General features: G+C 47.9%; 1 protein-coding gene across 1 annotated transcript in view; it reads right to left on the minus strand.

Annotated features, from left to right (window-relative positions):
* Positions 1-22,540, minus strand: part of CALCR (calcitonin receptor) — a 2,001,221-nt gene that overhangs the window by 346,276 nt on the left and 1,632,405 nt on the right. Inside the window, exon 13 of the mRNA XM_078664409.1 lies at positions 11,743-11,784. Coding sequence (XP_078520535.1) covers positions 11,743-11,784 — 42 coding nt within the window. The remainder of the gene's footprint in view (positions 1-11,742; positions 11,785-22,540) is intronic.

A 22,540-nucleotide genomic window follows, 5' to 3' on the forward strand; every position in this document is an offset into this window, starting at 1 on the left:
CTTATTACATTAGAAGAATCTGCTGATTACTCCATACCTGTGTTGGTTTAACAAAAAATGATTACCGGAGATGACATTCTTAAGATAATTAACCACTGACAAAGCCAATCGGTCTGGCTTTTTTCTAAGTGCATTGATGGTTGAACGGATGTATGAATGGATGGGCAAGTGAGAGAGTGAACGAATGGTTGAATTGGCTAGAGGATACATGGAAAGACGAACCGCTGGATGATTGAATTGATGAATAAGTGGGGGAGTGTGTAAAAGATTGAAAAGTGAGTGCCTGGGTGGTGGATTCGTTGAACAGATGTGAGAGGGAGTGGATGGATAAAAGAGTGGATATAATGCTGACTGCTTGAGTAAATGTATGAATGGATGAATAAGAGGAGGAGGTCCCCTTTTCTGCTGAAGTACACAGCATGTTTGCATAGTATGCACCATATCCTCCTTAGCCCGAACGTAGGTCTGTTCAAGCAAATTGTAAATTGGCAGCGTAGCACTCATCTCAAGAAAGGTGTATACGGCGTAGTTAGAAAGTTGCATGGGGTCCACTCTTAAAGAAGGTGTCTAGGAGGCAGCGACTGATTTATATGGGTAAGAGGAGGGCTCCTTAGATTGGTGTTCTGGTGTAAGAGAATTTTGCATTTGGCCTTTTCTTGAGGACTTGAGAGGAGTTTTCCATGGTGTGTTGGTTGGCCGAAGGGAGGTTCCAGAGTGTGTGCACAATGAAGTGGTCTGAGGTAGGGGACACCTTGAGGAGAGTCAGGTCTCACCTTTAGGAAACTGACAGTGACTGATGTGTTATAAAAGCAGACACTGTTCTGTCTCTCCCAAACCATCCTCCTCACAGTGGGTCTCTCCATGGTGTTTGGTGACTCCCTTAGCCTTGTGTCTGATTTGTAGGCTTAGGTCAAAGGGTACGGAGCATCTTGCTGTGTTCCCTATGTCACAGGGCTTGCTCTGGCTTTCCAAATGGGAAGTACAGGTATGCCACTGTAGGATTTGATACTCATCACCTCCTAGCTCTCACTGCCACGGAAGCACCCAGATTTACAAAGCTGAGGCAGCACCAAAACGAACGCAATGGAATATCAGGTGTCAGAATGGCAAAATGAGGAGAAATTATTAATTTCTCTGAATTTTTGGCTCTTTCTATGTGTGCCCCAGAAACAGCACACCTAGAATGTGCAAGTTGCCATTATTGATTGCTTATGTAATTAAACAATTAAACAATCATCCTTGCAGTGCAGGCACCCTTGCAACATGAAGGCAGGGTGCCTGCGCTGGCACTAGGGAGATTTTTTTGTGCCAGTGCTAGGGGAAACACAGGGCTACACCGTATCCTTGTGAATACGGCGCATCTTTGACTTTTGAAAATGTTGGAGTGTGGCGCTTCCATATTTGGCCTAGCTACGCTCTCTGACATTTTATTGTAAATATGCCCCTTTGTGCCTTGAACCACATTCACAACCTAATAGAAGTGCGGACATGCACATGAGTATTAATTGGTCCCATCACCTATTGATCAGTAGTATTTGCCTTGATTTACCAAGCAATCAGTATTAGTTAGTACATGCTTAGCATCTCGTTGCGTTCATTAACCCTAAACATACCATCGCTCAGTATTCCTTGTTGCAATATTAAGTTTGCACCTGATTCAGTAATCCTAAATGCATGCTCAGATTTAAGCCATGACTCAGTGAACCATATACATTTTCAATTTTACCTCATTGCTTCGAAATCTAGGAGTACTCAAATTGACACCATAACTAGCTACTTTTAGGCACATATTTTTTTTTTTGCACACACTCAGCAAGTCTGGGGGCTCGCTTATAATTGCACCATCACACAGAAAACTGCAGTGCCTGTCTAGATTTGCATCATCATTTAGAAATCTTGTCTGCACCCCTTATTTGCACTAACTTTCTGTAAGAATTAACTGCAGGCTCAGTCTCTTGAACCTTTCCTCACCATCAGAATAATACGCTCTACGGCTATCGCCGCGTTGCCCATCTCATCATTTATCCCACGACTTGATGGAATGCCGAGAAGGAATACATTTATTTTCAAGTGAAATGTGGCTGGTAGAAGAGAGTTTGTTTTTGGGCACCTTTTTTCCTGTGCGCTCATAGTAAACGCTTGGCTTATTGAATTGTATAATATATTTGAGTCGATGCAAAGAGGGGCAGTGCAATTTGTCTTTATGCTTCCTTAGTAACAAGATTTTCTTTTAAACGTCGCATTTTAAGCACCTAGACAGTAGTGGACGCATGATATGCAAGAGATTGATCAGATCACGTTCTGCACAAGCTGCAGTCACGTTCTAGAAATGCCACTGCCATTATTCACTAGCTAATTGCACTCAAGTCTGCCAAAACGTTTCTGGTCTAACAAAACATATATCTTTTTTCTAAATACAACTTCGGTAGAAATGAAAACAACAAGATGGAAAATCAAACAAAAACAAAAAACGCAGTGGAGGCAATTAAAATTCTCTTGCCATGTTGCTACACTACAAACCCCTTAAGAAAATTATTATTGCAGGCAAATCATTTTATCTGAGCTGCTGCTGGCAATACATGATTGCTCTGCCTGGGTTCTGCATGTGAACCACTCTGCATTAACTAGCGGAAATGAGTCAACCAATGACTGATGATCGTGAGTTTTAATCTTTTTACTATCATTTTTTGATACACAGCAAACAATGGCGGACAATAAGGCAGAGAGCATCCAAAATACTCATTATTCAAAGAGGTAGTCAATTTCACATAACTGCAAAAGTAAGTCCAAGAAAGACTCTAACAGTGAGTCGTTTAAGGTGCAGACTGAAAATAGCTGATGATTGTGGGCTGATCAGTTTGTGAGTAAACCTTAGGCAATTGCTGAAGGCGGATCTCTTGCCCATTCCTCTGAATAGATGACAGCAGCCACATGATTCAGTGGAAGCTGTCTCCAGCCACACCTAGACGGTGCCTCAGCGCTTTAAGATTGAAATCGCAGAAAGGTGTCAAGAGAGGTTTATTTTAAATAGTCGCGATAAACCTGAGAGCACTAATTCTGAGGTTTTTGAGCATTTATTCTGCTTAGTTTTTTTTTTTTTTAAAACCGTATTTATTGAGAGTTCAAGCAAGATGCAATACAGCCCTCCACAGTCAGGAGGAGACTGTCAACAACAGACATGTAAAAGGCATAGCAGTGAACCCAGAGTTATAGAAAAACATACCCTAATCCCCTCCCAGACCACCCATCCCCAACAACGCCCTGCAACACCCCCCCCTACTACCCACCCCTTATCCCACCCGAACCCAGTGCACGTGTTCACAGCGTAGCAACATAAGATGTAAAACAAAGGTGGAGTCAGCCAACAGTCTAAGGTACGGGGTCCACATCCAGGGCCAACACATCATCAATATCAGCCGGGGGATCGAGGTTCAGACCCCTGTAGTCCGCCCATCTTTTCCAAATTTTGTAATGTTTCCGGGGACACCCTCTGGCCTCAAAAACAGGTAATTCCAGGCCCATAAGGAAGTCCAGTCCCGCTTTCCATGCACCAATTGGGGGGGCACGTTCGCTTTTCCAGGCTTGGGCCAGATCTCGCTTGGCCACCACCAGCCCCAACAGCAGCAAGTGACGTTTGTAAGTGTTACCCCCAACATTTTCCAGGACATGAAGGAGACCCAGCCTAGGGGTACGGGGCAGGTCCCACCCCAGCACCTCCGAAAGCCAGTCCCAAACCCCCGCCCAGAATCTGGTCAGCCTCCCACAGGACCACACAGTATTATTATGTTTCTTATATAGCGCCTGAATCGACCCCCGAAGGGGTATCTCCGCGCTTGCCTTGGGAACCCGTCCTGGCTTTTCCCTGTGAGATAGCCCCTACAGGGCATCCCCAAGGTGAAAGCCAGGCATCCCGCCGCAGGGGGGCCGTTGTGGAGATTAAGCAAGCTTAATGCCCAGAGTTGCAGAGTGTGAACCCATGATTAGGTCAGGCACCGAAGCGAGAATTATCGAGTCCATGGACATTTGAGCTCAAGACCCTGCCGCGTCGGGAATTGAACCCTGGTCCCGGGTCTGACCTCTGCTTCAGGGTCTGCCTGCTCTGACCAGTGAGCCACACTTCTCCAGTATGGAGAAGCGTCCCTCTCTCATCACCGCACCTCAGACATTCCGGGGCGGCTATAAGGCCCGCCCGCCACAGCCGTTCCCTAGTATAATAGGCCCTGTGGAGGTATTTGAATTGAATAAATCTAAGACGGACAGCTATAGCAGCTCCCCGGGGGGATTCAAGGGCCTCGCGCCAGTCATCATCATCCAAGGGGCCAACATCATTCTCCCAGGAGGCCTTCAATGTCTCGAGAGAAGGGGAGCCGTGCGTAACCAAGGAGCGATAGATCTGAGAGACCTTTTTGTCGCCTAGGTCACCCATAAACAGTTTAGCCTCGATGGGACTGAAATCGGGGAGTTGCTCCAAGCCCACCAGACTCGGGCCAAGGGCATGGCGGAACTGGAGGTACCGAAAGAATTGGGACTTAGGCATATTGAATTCAGAACTAAGGTCCTGAAAGGACTTAAGCGTAGTTCCAGAGAGAACGTGACCAAGGGACGAAATCCCGATCGCGTCCCAGCCGCCAAACCCGGACAGGGAAGCCAGCGCCAGGAGCAGGCCATTACGCCACAACGGCGTCTCGGCCGTCAGTCTGCCCCACCACCCCACACGGTGCAAAGCTTGCCGCCAGACCGCAAAGACCACCTGAGTGACCCTCGGCAATGCCCTCCTCCGTCTGGCCGAGTACAGCAACGTGTGGAGCGTGGCACCGCCCATCAACGAGTGCTCCAGAGCATAGGCCGGATCACTACGGTCCCCATACCACCACTCATTGAGCACTAGGAGGTGGGAGGCCTGGTAATAAGACAGGAGGTCCGTGGACGCCAAGCCGCCACAGTATGTAGAGAGAAAGCAGGTACGTAGCACGACCCGAGAGGCACCCCCGGCCCACAAAAACCTACCCAGCACCGAGTTGACACTACGGAACCATTGCGGGTCGATTCTATATGGATGATTCTGCAGTTGGTAGAGGAGCCGAGGCAGGGCGACCATCTTAAAGATGGCCGACCGACCATAGATGTTGAGGGGCATACGTGTCCAGGCCTTAACGTCCATCTGGACCCTATCCCACACTGGCCGAATGTTCCGATCCCACGCCACCGTGGCCGAGGCCGAGAGGAAGACGCCCAAGTATTGCATGCCCTCAACCACCACCTGAAGGGACGCAGCCCACGGGCAGTGCACCGAGTCACTCCCCAACACCCACAGGGTCGACTTGCGTGGGTTAAGAAAAAGCCCCGACGCCTGACCAAACTCATGCATGATCTCAAGAACGCGAGGGCCCGTACAATGCAAATCAGTCATAAAGAAGAGCACATCATCCGCATACAGGGCAATGCGGTCCGAGTGGTCCGCCCCCCACACAAAGCCCCGATAAAGCGCGTCTCGGCGCACCCGGGCGGCCATAGGTTCCATAGCCAGCGCGAAGAGGTACGGGGAGAGGGGACATCCCTGTCGGGTGCCCCTGGCCACAGGAAATCGCGCGGAGACCGCCCCAGAAACACGCACCGATGCGGTGACATCCGTATAGAGCAATTGTACATAGGAGACAAAAACCGGTCCCAAGTTCAGTAGTGGTAGGAGGGCAAAGAGATAGGTCCAGCTGACCGAGTCAAAGGCACTATCGATGTCTGCCAACAACAGCGCCGCTTGAACCCCGGTGGTCCCGATCGCGTCCAGCGCGGCCTGAGCCCGCCGAATGTTGTGCCGCGTCGCCCGGTGTGGCATAAAGCCCGCTTGATCCGGGTGGACAAGGGTTGAGATATGCGGGAGTAGGCGGTTCGCAAGCGCCTTGGCCAGGAGCTTGGCTTCAAAATTAATAAGGGATATGGGACGGTACGACTCATGGCGCTCGGGGGTCTGCCCGGCTTTTGAAAGACCACAATTTCGGCATGACGCCAGTCCGGGGGGAGGGTGCCACGCTCCCGCGCCAGTTCCAACGCCCGCCTGTAATGTGGCCCGAGCTGCAGGTGGAATTTCCGATAGAATTCGCTGGGGAACCCGCTCGGCCCCGGTGCTTTACCCATATTTAGTTGGCCCAGTGCGTCGCCTAGTTCCTCCGCCATCAGGGGGAGCTCCAGAGCATCACGCACGTCATCGGAGACCGCCTGTGGGTGGACCGCTGCGAGGTATTCCTCAATGCCATCAGAGGAAAGGCTCTCCCGAGGGGCATACTGACGTTCATAATAGCGCGCGAAGCTCGCCGCAAGGATCATGGGGTCTGTAATTGCCACCCCCGCGTCGTCAACAAGCCCTGGCAAGGTGATTGGTTGCAGAGTCTGCTGACAAAGCCTATGGAGCATGGTGCAAGACTTGTCACCCCACTGATACACCCTACTACGCGTAGCCAGCCACGCCTGGCGTGCCTCATCTAATAAGACCGAGGAGTAAGACTGTTGCGCCTGTAAAAGCAGCCGCAGTGTCACATCATCGGCCGCCGCCCTGTGCCGCGCCTCCAGCACCTCCACCTGCACCGCGGCAGCAGTAATACTGTCCTGGCGAGTCCGACGAGCCGATGCGCACCAGGCTATATCCACACCTCTCAAGGCGGGCTTCATAGCCTCCCATACTGTGACTGCATCCATCCCCACCGTAAGGTTGTCCTGCCAGTAGTGGGCGATTGCACCGCGCAGATGCTGGGAGTAATCCGGTCGCTGCAGGTGCCACGTAGACATCCGCCACCGGAACGGCTGGCGCGCCTTACAGAGATCTATCTGCACCGCCACAGGGGAGTGGTCGGAGAGCCCGCGAGGCCGGATCGCCGCCCCCTGCACCCTGTCAAGGAAGGCCCCCGGTACAAACACACAATCGAGGCGCGAGAGAGAGCCATGCACAGCAGAGACGTATGTGTATTCCCGCCTCCCCGCATGCAAATGCCTCCACACATCCACCCATCCAAGACCATCAATCATGGCACTCAGCCGAGTAGGGGAGGCTACAGTCGCGGCCCCTCGTCCCTTCTGTCTGTCTAAGGTCATGTCCACCACATCATTCCAGTCGCCTCCAATCACAGCCAGGGAACGGGGAAGCTCGGCCCATAAGGCAAACAGCCGCTCCGCAAGGGCCCACTGCAGCGGGGGAGGGGCATACACACTACCGAACACCACAGGCTCCACACCAACCCTACCCTGCACAAACACAAACCGGCCCTGAGGATCAAGCCATTGACGCTCATGAGTATAAGCCAGCCGTCTGTGGACAAGAATGGCCACGCCCCTCGACCCCCTAGTGAAGCCAGCATGAAACACCTGGTGGAAGCCAAACCTCTGCAGACTCAGTGCCTTAGTGCCCAACATGTGTGTTTCCTGAAGAAAGAGCACATCTGCCAAGTCCCTTTTCGCCCAGCGAAGCGCAGCCCCCCGTTTGATTTTGTCTAGGAGCCCCCGGACATTCCAGCTCAGTACACGCATGGAAGTGCCAGGAGACACGAGCCGCGGAGCATCAGCCATTGTCACGGTGGGCCAGTTCCCGCCAACCCCAGTACCCGACCCAGGCCCACAACACCCCGGTTGCCAACATCATAAGAAACACGTGCACCCCCCAGAACACAGCCCTAAACCCCACTACCCCTCTAACCCCGGCCCAACCCACAAGCAACAAAACACCCCAGTTCCCCCCACCCCCACCCCCATACCTCAATGAACGATGAAGTATCTGTCGCGGTATACGGTACTTCAGGCCCAAAACACAGCGCCCAAAGCCAGCCATACCAATGGATCCCAACTAGTCCCCCCCCGAACTAACCAGACACACTCCCAGAACCACCCCCCGGTCCCAACAGGAGGAGGCAGCCCATAGTACGGGCCCCGAACCCCAACAAACATACAGCAGAGTCATAAGCAAAGCACCACAGGAAAGTACCAGACTATGAAGGCCCCGGCATTCGCCAAAGAAGAAGTCAATACTGCACCAGCCAATGTCTGTCCCACCGACCACAGCTCAGCATCTGCAATATATAGTTACATATGAAAGGCTACCAGCAGACAGTCCCTGTGAACGGTGATCAGGAGCCTTTATCAGATTGATCCGTATCGGGCTGTGTGTCCCCCAAAAGGGGGTCCCGGGACAGGGACCTCCGCCGGGAACGGGACTTGCGGTGACGTTTCCCTTTGCCTGATGGGTTGCTCCGGTCCTGAGACGAGCCACGCGACGACCCAGAGTGCAGCCCTGGTTGGACATGAGGTCGAATTCTGACTGCCTCATCGGTCCAGTTGAAGACGGCCTCCGGCGTATCGAAAAAGAGGGTCTTGGAGTTGAAGATCACCCGGAGGCGGGCCGGGTAGAGCAGCGAGTATTGGATTTTCAGGCCACGCAGCCTGGCCTTGGCTTCCAGGAAGGAGTGCCTCTGCTGGTGGACCAGTTTGGTATAGTCCGGGAATATCATAATCTTATGATTGTCATAGAGCAGGGTGTCCTTAAGCCGCGCTTCCCGGAGAATGACGTCCCTGTCGTGGAAGTTGAGGAGCCTGGCGATGATCGGGCGAGGCCGCTCCCCGGCCGGCGGCTTCTGTGTCAAGGCGCGGTGTGCACGCTCCACCACGAAGCATCGCGACAGGGAGTCCGGGGGTAGCCAGCTCTCCAGCCACCGGGACAGAAAAGCGTCCATGGGCCCATTCTCGCAGTCCTCCGGAAAGCCAACAAAGCGCAGGTTGTTCCGCCTCGCCCGCCCTTCGGCATCTTCCACACGAAGCACCAGGCCCCGTTGAGTCTGTTCCATTTCGGCAACCTTCTTCTTAAGGGCACCAACATCTCCTTCCACTGCCGTGACTCTGGTCTCGGTTTCAGTAATGCGGGCGACCGCATTACGAAGATCTTGACGCAGCAGCATCACGTCGGCACCCACCGCGCCAATCTTCGCATCCAGCATGTCGCTGGACTGTGTAATGGCTGTCAGCAACGCCGCGTTGTCTGGTCCAGCAGTTTGGCCCCCACCAGCCGCTCCAGCTCCTCCACCAGGGCCGGTGAATTTATCAATGGGTCCAGTCTTAGTGGCGGCCGAGCCCCTAGTCATGGCGGCCGCCGAGACGGCAGATCAGTAACACGCACCTGTATCGAGGTCGCACCTCGCGATAGTCCACCAACCAGGCCTCGACCGGGGCCTCCAGAGCACACCAGGCCACACGGGATCCCCTCGCCACCGGCCCACAGATCGGGTAGGCCCCCAGGTAACGCGGCCTCACCAAGGTGTAGTAAATCGTCTCCGCGCCCACTGGCACTCCTGGCACGGCGCAGATATGGGCCACTCTAGTCCAGTCCACGGGTCCTCCGGCCGCTGCCCCGGCAACCACAGGAGCAGGGAAGGGCAATTATCCGGGCCAGGCGCCCAACTGATACCTCAGCCCCCGGGGGCTCTGCTGCGTCCACTCACCCGGTCAAAGGATCTGGGCCGGTGACTCCGGGCGGGGACCACCAACGCGAGGTCCCGGCTCCACCAAGGCCAGGTAGGCGGCAGGTTGTCTGAGGCCCCCTCCAGGCACAAGCCCCACCGCAGGTATGGTGAGGAAACGCAGGGGATCCCGCTGTAGGTCGCCGGCAGCAGGCAGCCCCGGATCGCGGCCAAAGAGCAGCGCCGCAGGCCCCAGATCAGGTCCTCCGGTCTGAGCTTGCCAAAATTGAGGCCCCGGCTCGTTCAACCGGCACTAGGCCGTCCACTGCTCCGAACTGCCTCACCGCCGAGAAAGGGCTCAGCGCGTCTGTCCTGGCACCGGTCAAAGGATCTGGGCCGGTGACTCCGGGCGGGGACCACCAAACTCGAGGTCCCGGCTCCACCAAGGCCAGGTAGGCCGCAGGTCTTCCGAGGCCCCCTCCAGGCACCGGCCCCCACCGCAGATATGGCAGGAAAGGCAGGGGATCCCGCAGCAGGTCGCCGGCAGCAGGCAGCCCCGGATCGTGGCCAAGGGGTAGCGCCGCAGGCCCCGGATCGAGTCCTCCGGTCCGGGCGTGTCAAAATTGAGGCCCCGGCTTGCCCAACCGGCACTAGGCCGCCCACCGCTCCGAGCCGCCTCACCTCCGAGAGAGGTCTCAGCGCGTCTTTTCCGGCACCGGATGACTCCCAGTGTCGTCCGCTACTGTTACCCCAGATGTGGTGCACAATTCGGGTCCGGGGGCCAGGAGAAGTCACAGGATAATTATCGGGCCGGCGGGAGCTCTAGCAGGCCACGTCCGCCATGATCGCCCGCCAAGCCACGCCCCTATTCTGCTTAGTTTTGATACTTCAAAAAGACTTTCATATATCAATTGGACATGTCTTTTAAAAGGAAACACCACATTAGTAAATCACACAATTGCAACACATTTGTATGCATGATTTAGAACCATTTCTTTTGTGAGACAATATATACAATACATACATAATACAAAATCGTTAATTGTGCCAAAAATATATGCAGCAAACCAATGGTCACAAAACAAACATCGATAAATTATGTGTGCCAGCCTGAAATTATGCATTTGCACTGAAAACACAAGGTGGACAATTTTTCATTCAAAGACACGTGTCTACTGTCCTGCCTGTGGGAGGGTGGGGATGCATATCCTACTTAAGGGTGTTGACAACCTAGAAAACGGGGGGAAATAATTTCTATTCAGTCCCCTCGTGGCACACCCTGTTCTACCTTCCCCCACACTCAACAGCCAATGCGTTTCGAATCTCCAACAATTCAGGGATTCTCTTCAGGACTCGGAAATGCGTTTGGAATACCCAGCAATTCCGGGATTCTCTTCAGGACTCGGACTAGGTTTTGCTTGGGCTCTCAATTGTGCTGCAAACTGATGTCCATTATCTGTTCTTCAATTCATAGTATTAATCGAGGCTTAAATGTTATGGGCGTGTGGAAGCTCTTGCTATTGATTTAAAAACAGTCCAGGACGTTGAGACTCGTGAAATTGAGTTAGAGCTCGCGGGCACATCGCCGTGAATTTCTTCTGTAATAATCCTGACTGTTTCCTTTCATTACAGCCATGCGAAAGCAGTTATAAAATCATCTTGCCGCTTTAAGATGGCATTAATCACATCGGAATATCTGATCTCAGTGCGCTTTTTGCTATTATAAATATATTACAAAAAATTCATCTGCTCAATTTTAAACTCAACAGAGTTAATCCATTTTGAAGATTGAAAAGAATAACCATATAAAATATCAGATTACATCTATGTTAATTGTAACTTTTCCATCTATTATTTACATTATTATGCCATAAAGGAAATGTGCTCTAAAATATTTTGTACAGTTCTTGTACTGCTCAAAAGTTATAATATGAAACAAAAGCTCTTAATCTCTCCAAGGGATTAGTATTTGGCAGAGAAAAAGAACATTGGTAAGTAAAACTCCAACACGAACAAAAAATAAAAAAAGGTTCAAATGTCAACACTTTAAGGACCACTAAAAGAAGTACAACATTTGGGAAGCTGCTTCAGTCCATTGCATGAACACAGCCACTATCACGACGTGCAACGTTTAACACAGTTTAAATAGCATACAGTCTAATTGCAGATGTAAGAGTGCACTTGTTAGTTTCAAATAATCCACTTACACGTAAATTCTATCTGGGAACTAATGTGTTCAACATGAGCTGTGTCATGCTAAAATAAAGCTTTGAAACAAAATGTTTGTGCAATGCCTCCTGTAACATCTTACCTCTCCGTTGAAAAAGCAGAATATAGTTGCAACCAGCAGTCCCTGAAAAATAACAATCAAAGGTTACTAAAGACTTATATGATGTAGAAGTTATTCTTTCATGCACTAGCCCATTATTCAGTGTGGGTCATTACATTTTGCAGTACGCAGCATACAAATATATGTATTAGTTTCAACCTTAGCAATGAGTTAGAATGCCGTGGTAGACGTTTCAAATAAGGAATGTATGATGAAAAACTACTGAACACAATGCAAGATGGAGGCAATTAAAAATCTCTTGCCATGTTGCTACACAACAAACCGCTTCTTAGAGAAATAACTATTGCAGGCCAATCATTTTATCTGAGCTGATGCTGGCCATAATCGATTGATACATCTGGGTCCACCATCTGCATGTGAACCACTGTGTCTCCTCTAAAAGGTTATTAATGCATCCAGTAATCATTTTGACTAATGACTTACTCATTTATTCAGTCAGCCGGTCCCTCGCTCATTAATTTACAGAAACAATACACTGGTGCTCATAGCGCCTAAGGCAATGGCGCTGAGACTCATTGCTCAATGCTTACCCAGGATAGCTTAGAAACCTCCCCTTTGAGGATCAGTGTGTTATTTTCCAGAATGTTCTTAGGAAAGGTAAGAGGTGAGATGGATGGGAATGGGTGAATACCATTACCGAATATGGAAGCGCACATACGTATAAAGACTTTACATACATGTCCTATCAGTCATTTACAGATTTGCTCCTCATATAAGCAATATAAAATGGAAGCATGTGCTTCAACATTACATAAACAGTTGAGTCATGCCTACTTTCAATGTGCAATGTTTTACGTTAACATTTCTTCTAGAACAGTGGATAGCTCCAAAACGCGTGCACATTGATTTATTACTATCTGGCACGCCTAAGGAAGTAGGCAACAGCCGTCTTCATGCAGTGAGGGCCCTAAGAGGCAGGCCATGGACTGGACATCATTGCCTAGACTAACTACTTGAGTGCGGTCAGTCGATGTAGAGACAAAAGCAGTTATTTTTGCCCAGTCCATCTTCTGTAGTAATTAGCAGCAATAAGGAATGTGGAATGCTCATTTGTTTGATAGAGTCACGTGGGGTTTTGAGATCTATTGTGACATCATTCAGAGAATAACTTCCTCAGGGTTTTCATCAGGACATGTGTAGGGATGTGCAATGATTTTGCAAAGCAAGAAAAACCTGCCATAGATCTCAGTTTTTGGCCTGGCTTTCGTAGACACAGTTACCGGGTTCCCGCTGTTCATGCCCTGGCACAGTTTTTCCAGCAAACTGGCCATATATCCTGGCTAGTTCTGGTTAACCTAAAAAACTGAGGTGCCATTTTCACAAAAGTTTGCTTTCAAACTGATTCCTTCTTTGAAACTGATGGATGTTATCAATTTCAATCTTTATTATGTTTTGGAACTCCTTAGAGGTCCACATAAGAAAAAAACACAGATACAAAATACCATTCATAATGAAAAAAAGACAAATTATAACAATTACTGCAACACAAAGTAGCTCGTTAATACACATGCCATTCTTCAGAAAATATCTAAAAAACATTAAAAAAAATTAAAAATGTTGAAACAAAATCTCTCATTAGGGGGGTTATATAAAGCGAACATAAAAGCATTAACATTTACAATACCCATTTGCAAACATATTTGCCTTAACCATTTGCAACGATAAGGGCGCAGTGCTGGGCATATAAAGAGTACATGCGTTCGGTCTTGAGTAGACAGATGACAAAAATTGCAAATTGCAGGAACTCCGTACCATTTAAACAAAAGATTATTTAGAGGTAACAAGTCCTGCCTCAAAAGAAACCAAAATCTCCGAACACCATGGGGTAAATTCCAAGTAGCGTAAGGTTGCACAAATTTTCTTGCGAATGAGTCAGTGAGGGGGTTAACACCCTTCTTAGCAAGGATTAAAGTACTGTCTAGTCTATAGCTAAGGTCCCAAGTAGCCTCTTTCAAGACCGACTTTAACTGGGATGCGGATAGAGAAAAGAGAGTATTCTCTTCCAACTGCAAGAGCGATACAGCCTTTCTGAAGTTATTAACAATTAAAAAATGTTCTCTTAAACTTCCTAATAGTTCAGTTTTCAAGAGGAATCTCATAGTCCCCTCTTCACCTCTGGCTATGCTTGCGACCCAACGTACTACAGCTGCCAGACCCTGCACCCAACTGCTGCGCAAACCGAACTCAAGTCTGCAAGCAGCTACTGAGCAGGCGGAACTAATAGAGATTACGCTTCTTAACAGTTTTCCCTCCACCATATTTAAAAAATCCCAATGCTTAATATCGATTAATTCTAATCCATACAAGAGGGTGGGGGGAACTTTTGCCCTAAAGACCTCCAATAAATATGAAAAATGCCTTCTTCCCATTGCCGAGTACAATGCACTTAAGCTTCTCCCTTGGGATAAAGCCTTCCGGGCATTGTTATCGGTATGGGGTTTAGCACTTAAATTGTCAGAGATTAATTTTCCTAGGAAAACATAACTCTTTACTACCTCAAGTTTGTCATCTCCCACAGACCAGGTAAAGTTCACAAACTTGTGTTTTTTCCAGCCTGAGATGCACATGATTTTACTCTTAGATGCATTAATTTTTAAATAATGAGATTCAGCATACTGATGTAGAGCATGGAGGCGTTTAGCGAGACCTTTAGGCATAAGATCCATTATTATGATATCATCCGCATATAACATACATGAAATGTGCTTTCCACCCAAAATTGGAGCTATACCATCACAGGAAGAAAGTGAGGCAGGTAAATCTGCAATATATAATGAAAAAAGTAACGGGGCCAGGAGACAACCTTGCTTAAGGCCATTGCATGAAGGAATAATCTTAGAAAGGCCCCTGTCTCCTCCTTGCAGGACCTGACACCAAGTGTCTGTATGTAGCGCCTGGATCATATCTAATAATTGAGGCGGCATTCCCAAGGCAGAAAGCTTTCTCCACAGCAACGGGCGGTCAACCTTATCGAATGCAGTGGAGAAGTCTATAAAGGCCACGTACACTCTTCCGCCACGTACCCTTATGTATTTATCTGTAATAGTCTGAAGAGCTGAGAGATTATCCAGGGTTCCGTGGCCTTTATGAAAGCCTACTTGTTCTAGTGGTAAAATTTGTTTTAGTACCACCCAATCGTTAATTAGGGATAATAGGCATTTAGAAAAAACCTTCCCGATTGCGTCTAAGAGGGCTATTTGACGATAGTTAATAGGTAAGTTTCTATCGCCCTTTTTAAACATAGGGACCAGAATACTCCCCTTCCAAGATGATGGAATAGATTTTTTAATGAAACAAATCCTGAAAAGAGGAAATAAGATTTTACTCCAGGATACAGGATCTTGTTTCAGGACTGATATCGGGAGTTCGTCAGGTCCCATAGCACCTGATGGGCGCATATCCCTAATAGCCGATTCTATGGATAATTCTGAGGGGCATTCAATTGTGGAGTTACTATCTTCCCCAATTCCCCTAAGTTCCACTTGCAGGTCATTCTTAGCATACAGACTTAGGATATGATTGACCCAGGTTTGTTCTGGAATAGGGATTGGAAGGGGACGCACTCTTGAGCCGCATCCCTCCCCAATGAGAGTCCAAAATTGTCTAGAATTCCCTTGAACAGCGGCTTCCCGCAAACCAATCCATAACGAGTCCTCTTTTTCTTTTTCCATTTTTTTCCTTATCCTACTTCTCCTTCTTTTGAGTAGAGAAATTTTCTGAGATCTTTCTGCTGCTCCACATATATATTGTTCCCTCACCAATTTGTTTATTTCCTTATTAAGGGAAACAACTACTTTAAGGAGGGTATTTTTTTTCATAGTTAAATTGGATTTTTTTACAGCAGAAATAATCTCCTTCATGAAAGCTTCAAAAGAGGACTGTTCCAACCCCTGCCAATTATTTAGGTTGTATAAAGTTTTTTCAAGGATAGGTTCCAAACCCTTCATAGCTTTATAATCCCAGAAACATCTTCCTGTTTTTTTAAAAGAGACCACGTCCCTGTCAAGCACCCAAGTGTCAGAGTTGGGAGGATCTACTAGAAGAGTTAGCATAATAACATTATGGTCACTGAGGGCAGTTTCTACAACAACCAAGTCCCTTAAAAGAGGAAAAATACAGTGGTCAACAATTATATAGTCCAAAATTGATTTACTGTTGGGGGAACTATGTGTATAGTTTGCGGGAACATCGGAAGGAAGCCTACCATTGGCTATAAGCCCCTCCGTAGTGTACAATTCCTCCAGCAGCAATTTACCCCGTTTATTTGTTTTTATGTTGTCTGGGAAGAGGGCTTGGGGAATCAACATAGCCTCCTCTTTTACCTTATTCCTAAAAAGCTCCAAACTATAATTGGAGACTTTGCAATTTAAGTCACCAACTAACAGGAAATTGGGAGAAGGAGCTGACTCTTTAATTTGTCTAATAAAAATAAAAACTTGTTTCAACAAAGTATTAAAAGAATCACCTGGCGGTATATAGGTATTTATTATCACAAAAGGGTGTCTCTCTCCGTTTTATCTAAATTGGAGAGAGTCACTGCCTGGAAGAGCTTACTGGAATCTACGTAGTGGGAAAAGCTCCATTTAATTCTATTGGACAATAGGCAAGCGATTCCCCCTTTTGCATGACCCCTACTAGAGGGGGTTGCCGCCACCTCCAACACAAAGTAGTCTTTCCCTACATTCAGTTTGTCAATACACCATGTTTCCTGGATGCAGATTACGCTGGCATTCAGAGAAAAAAGATACAATAGTTTTTCAGGATTGTTGTTAATGCCTGCGGCATTCCAGGAAATAACAGAAAAGAAGCTGCTAAAGGTGAGAAAACAGTCTTGGGTTGTCTGTCACCTTGGACGACAAGGCACCAGGTAGCCAGTTCCATTGCTGTTCATTCTCAGTTATACCCCTATTTATTGTTATTGGGGGGGGGCTAACATGTGTAACTACCCTTTTCATTTTTGAGACACGAATCTTTAAGTCATCAAAAGGCTGAGAAGAACTGACTTGACCCGGGCCCCTATAATAGCCATTCTCATTGTGATTATCAGCACATATGGCTGTAAAGGGCACCACATCAATCCCCTGGCTCTGGAAAGTTTCTGCTTTATTTAATATAAGATTCGCTATCAGGTTTGAATAGAACCTTACCCTGATAAATGACATAGACCATGTTCCTAAAATTGTTACTAGATCAATATCACTTGATTTGATTAATTTTAGGCCCTCGATGTCCATACAACATTTCAGGAGAAAAGATCTATTCAGTACCAAATCGAGGTCAAATAGTGGGACGAAATCCAAAATCAGTGAATCAGTACGGGTTTCCATCATCTTATAGACAGAATTTTGACCGGAGACTACCCTTTCTGCCAATGTATGGAAAGAAGGGGCAGTAGGGTTAAGAGAGGTTGATACCACAGGGACAGAGCTCTTTACTTCCACTGCTGGAAAGTGGACCATGGGCCTTTCTTTTTCAACGCCCAGTTCTCTCGAATTTGGGTTAGAACAACTAGTGATAATTTCATCAGTAATAGCAAAAGGCCCCAAAGATTCAGATGACAACATAATAGAGTCATGCCTCAAAGTTCCATTATCAATCTCAACCCTAACGGGGGAGGAATTATAAGAAACCTGGGAATCCTCAAAACATATTTGTCTCTGCCTCCTCTTTTTAAATCTACGGAGAGGCTTCCTCTTTTTTTTTCCTTTATGCTTTCTTTGTTTTCCCACTTTTTCCTCTAATTCCAACCCCTTAAAATCTGGATCAAAAATGGGATATAATACCTTTTCGGCATTGGCATCTGGCAATACAACACCATTTTCCTCTAAAACAATACCTGGATCTAAATCACTTATACAATTATAAGCAGACGTTTTAAGAGTAGGACATAATTCCTTCATCACAGGAGCAACTAGTATATTCTCAGTTGACAAACAAGGTACATTAGCTGGAATTGTTTCAGGAAGTGTTATAGTGGGAGAATCTAAACCACAGCTCTTTTCTGAGGTTTTTGATAATAAGGCCTTTAAAATTTGAGTAACAGATTCCAATACACAATCTGAACTACCCACAAATTTACTGAGTAACGTTAGAATTGAGGATAACAAATGTTCCAAGGAAATCAGGAGTTCTGATATTGGTTTCTCTGATGATTTTAAACTAGGATCATTAATAACCTCAATCCCCGTTATATTGAGCCTTGGACTTTTCGACATATTTGTCTGAAAGGAAAGATCTTGGGAATTGGGGGAGGGGGTACTACTATAGAGATGAGGACCAGAAGGGGTAGCGCCAATTGGAGTCTTTACAGCATCTAGTAGTATTCTAGGTTCATCGACCAGATAACGTTCACATAACTCTAGGTCAATGTCCAGGGGCTGTAAGTCTTCGTTAGTAACCTCCCTCAGCTTGGAGAGGTATAATGTGCCATTATGCGAGACATTTACAGGTGTTAAAGGAGACTTGGTTTTTTGGGAATTATCTGGATTAGAGGCTAAACAATTATCGTTCTCAAAAAATATAGTGGGAGAAGATAAAGCACCCAAATTAGAGAATGAACTTAAATGTAAGTTTCCCAATTCCACCTCCTTCGGTAATTGACAGAGCGATGGGTTATGCGATGGAATTGCGGTGACACCCTTATTAGAGTCAGTCTTTTCCGGGGGCACCTTATCCACCGATTTCTCCCAAAGCTGAAATATCTGATTTTGACCCTTCAATTGGATAGTTGAGACATTCTTGTTTCGCAGGGGGTTGGATCTGGTCTTAGCCGTCGATCTTCCCCCCAACAGTCTCCCAGATCTAAGCTTTTTTGCAGTCATATTGCAGGCTATATCAAGTAGTGAAAGGTGAAACTATATACAATGCCGGTGAACAGGTTAAAATATGCTCGATAATTAATATCATATACAAAGTGACACAAAGCCAATGGCACGCGTCTATAGAGACACAAATAATGCAGCAATTGCCAAAGTCTATATGAAATGAATGGATTACAAATTACAATAAAATCTAATAAGCATATATTAGTGAGTGGGCCCAGCCCAGCCTACTTCAGCCACTGAGGGCCACAGAGGGCCCGCTCTTTGTCCGGTCTTCGTTCGCGCTTCTGTCCGCGCGCGTCCCGCGTTCGCGTCAGATGGCGGAGTTAAGTGGGAGGAGGAGGGGGCGGGAAGAGGCACCAGGTGCGCGCGATGACCAAGTGCTAGCACCTCTGGGCCTCGCAGTCCCGCTCCCGCTGGTTGATTTTAGCGCCTCTCTCCCTCGGCAGTCACGGAAGCTCAGAAGTGGAGCACACGGGCTCCCAAGTCCGCACAGAGCGCCTCGAAGCAGGGCAGTCCTCGCTGTCAATGTTAAGAGCTCAATTCCTCAGTGAAAGGCAGTAAAAGAATGCAAGTACTGTGACCGGCTCCCGCGTAGCGGGGGCCGCGAGACGTAATAAGGCCTTCAGGGAGGAGGGGGCGGGAAGAGGCACCAGGTGCGCGCGATGACCCAGCGCTAGCACCTCCGGGCCTCGCAGTCCTGCTCCCGCTGGTTGATTTTAGCGCCTCTCTCCCTCGGCAGTCACGGAAGCTCAGAAGTGGAGCACACGGGCTCCCAAGTCCGCACAGAGAGCCTCGAAGCAGGGCAGTCCTCGCTGTCAATGTTAAGAGTTCAATTCCTCAGTGAAAGGCAGTAAAAGAATGCAAGCACTGCGAGCGGCACCCGCGTAGCGGGAGCCGCGAGACGTAATAAGGCCTTCAGGGAGGAGGGGGCGGGAAGAGGCACCAGGTGCGCGCGATGACCAAGCGCTAGCACCTCTGGGCCTCGCAGTCCCGCTCCCGCTGGTTGATTTTAGCGCCTCTCTCCCTCGGCAGTCACGGAAGCTCAGAAGTGGAGCACACGGGCTCCCAAATCCGCACAGAGCGCCTCGAAGCAGGGCAGTACTCGCTGTCAATGTTAAGAGCTCAATTCCTCAGTGAAAGGCAGTAAAAGAATGCAAGTACTGCGAGCGGCACCCGCGTAGTGGGGGCCGCGAGACGTAATAAGGCCTTCAGGGAGGAGGGGGCGTGAAGAGGCACCAGGTGCGCGCGATGACCCAGCGCTAGCACCACTGGGCCTCGCAGTCCCGCTCCCGCTGGTTGATTTTAGCGCCTCTCTCCCTCGGCAGTCACGGAAGCTCAGAAGTGGAGCACACGGGCTCCCAAGTCCGCACAGAGCGCCTCGAAGCAGGGCAGTCCTCGCTGTCAATGTTAAGAGCTCAATTCCTCAGTGAAAGGCAGTAAAAGAATGCAAGCACTACGAGCGGCTCCCGCGTAGCGGGGGCCGCGAGACGTAATAAGGCCTTCAGGGAGGAGGGGGCGGGAAGAGGCACCAGGTGCGCGCGATGACCAAGCGCTAGCACCTCTGGGCCTCGCAGTCCCACTCCCGCTGGTTGATTTTAGCGCCTCTCTCCCTCGGCAGTCACGGAAGCTCAGAAGTGGAGCACACGGGCTCCCAAGTCCGCACAGAGCGCCTCGAAGCAGGGCAGTCCTCGCTGTCAATGTTAAGAGCTCAATTCCTCAGTGAAAGGCAGTAAAAGAATGCAAGTACTGCGAGCGGCATGGATGTTATCGATTTAATTTGTCTTGCAACAGCTTACAAGCCCAATGAAAGTCTACATTTTTACCTTAAAACCAAAATGAAGAAACCTTCAGGAACTGTGGATTTTAATGGTAGTAGTCACAAGAATTAAGGGAAGCCGGCAAGAGAAAAACTATGAACTTTGCCCTTTCCTAGTGATGACTATAAAGTCAGAGGGAACTTTACAGTCATGACTAGGAATGGGCAAAGTTCAGAGTGTCTTGATTTGAGTTAGGGAACAGAAGAGTTAGCACTGACCGGGGTCATTATAATATTTAGTGTAATATTAAGCCCATTGTGGGATTGGCAACAGGACCCTGAGGACACCACTCCTCCTTCCTGGGCGGAACAGGAAGCCTGTCAGGGAAGGAGGAGTTAGGGAGGGGTCTTCCGCCGAAGAAAGGGAAAGGAGAGACGTTTGTAGTTGCGGCTCGAATCGCAATTTTGGCAATAAAAAAACTTGCGGTAATTCACTCTTTGGTTTCCACTTCTTCATTCAGGGACACCCCACCCAATTAGTTGAGATTGACCAAAGAATTAATTTTTCAAAAACAGTGTAGACCGTACCTGCGATTTTTATTTATGTCGTACCATTGCAAGAACAGGTGTTGTCAATGGATATTTCCAGGTGGAAAGAGTTTTGTAAACTGTATAAATGTAACAGATGTTTGCCTATTAATGAGTAACAGCAAACGCCCCATCTGTCCTGGAAAAAGCTGTTTATGTTACATATGTAAATTTTGGGTGTACATAAAGTAGACTTTCAGCCATTCCCCAAGAAAATGTGAACCCTATTCCCAGGTTACCATTTTGCGAAGTGGCAACTATATCGCTATATTATATTGTGCAATGAACACCCTGCAAATAACAAATTGATTGCTTTGATGAGGAAACACAATAAAACATTTTTATCAGGCAGTGAATTGATTACACCGTTTCCACTTTCTCTCAATATGTGTCACTCTCTTTCCATGATGGATTGCCTAGACTAAAAGTGCAATGTGATAAATCAGTTTTAGGAATGAGTTGTGAGCTGTCAGATCTTGTAGAACTAAAATGATTTTTGCTACACTTAAAGGTATGAGGCTCATTATTTCTTCATTTAAATGCTAAACGTGTTCTCTGAACGTGCTAAGTAATTTTTGTTATATTTTAACATTTGTACAATCTGAACAAAATATTTTTTTTTTTACCAGACTCATGTTTTATCAGTTTTTCCTGATTTATTTGTCAAAATATATAAGATTCGCCTTTTAGGAGCCAGTTTAGTGTGGGTCGATGTGTATGTGAACATTGATTTTATTCCTGCTTGGCACTGTATATATTTAGAAAGGTACATGCGAATTAAATGTTGCGCGTTTTGTCGAAGTACGGTACCCCGCCGCAATGATTGTAAATATGCCATTTAGGACGTAAGTGGGATGGGATAGCCACAAGAATCCACTTGCAGGCGCATAAGTACAGCAATGAATTTCTCTTGTTAAAACATGACTTCCACTGTCAAACGCAATGAAGTGCCTGCAGTGCATCATTTGCTTTGCTAGTTCGCTCTGTATGCAATTACTTTTGTCCTTCAGCAGGCGACCAACCCCTCTGTGCACCTTGGAGCACATCATTTGTGCAGCGTTGCATTATGCCCAAAGCACGTACGGTAACGCCGCTCTCTTATGACCTTGCGATGCTGTAGCTTGAATTCATTTTTACTATACAACAGAGGTTTATTTAATAAGGAGCTAAAACCATACCCACAACCTAAAATGACAACATCTATGGAATTAGTACTAGAAACGGATTATAATCCTAAATGAAGCCTTCTAAATCTGCTCCATCTGAATACGCACGCCTCCTTGCTATGTATATTGTAGGCAGCGGCGACTGGCGCAGGTAAGTGCTAGGCGGGGCAGGGTGCGGCTGGGGAAGCCGCCAGACAACGGAATAAGCAGGGCACAAGTCCTAAAAAAAGAAGTGGGGGGACGCTGTCACCGGAAGTGATGTCACAACAGGAAGTGACGTCACTAAAGGTGGCTTGCACCATTGAGCTCATTGCCTCCCGTGTGTTTCCAAACCCGATAGAGACGGCTCCCAAGAGGTGCACCGCCCCACCTCCCTTCAAATGCACATCTGCTCGTGGAATGTGCCCGCCTTACCTCTGCGTCCC

This window comes from Lissotriton helveticus, chromosome 10 (genome assembly GCF_964261635.1).
Source record: "Lissotriton helveticus chromosome 10, aLisHel1.1, whole genome shotgun sequence".
NCBI lineage: Eukaryota > Metazoa > Chordata > Amphibia > Caudata > Salamandridae > Lissotriton > Lissotriton helveticus.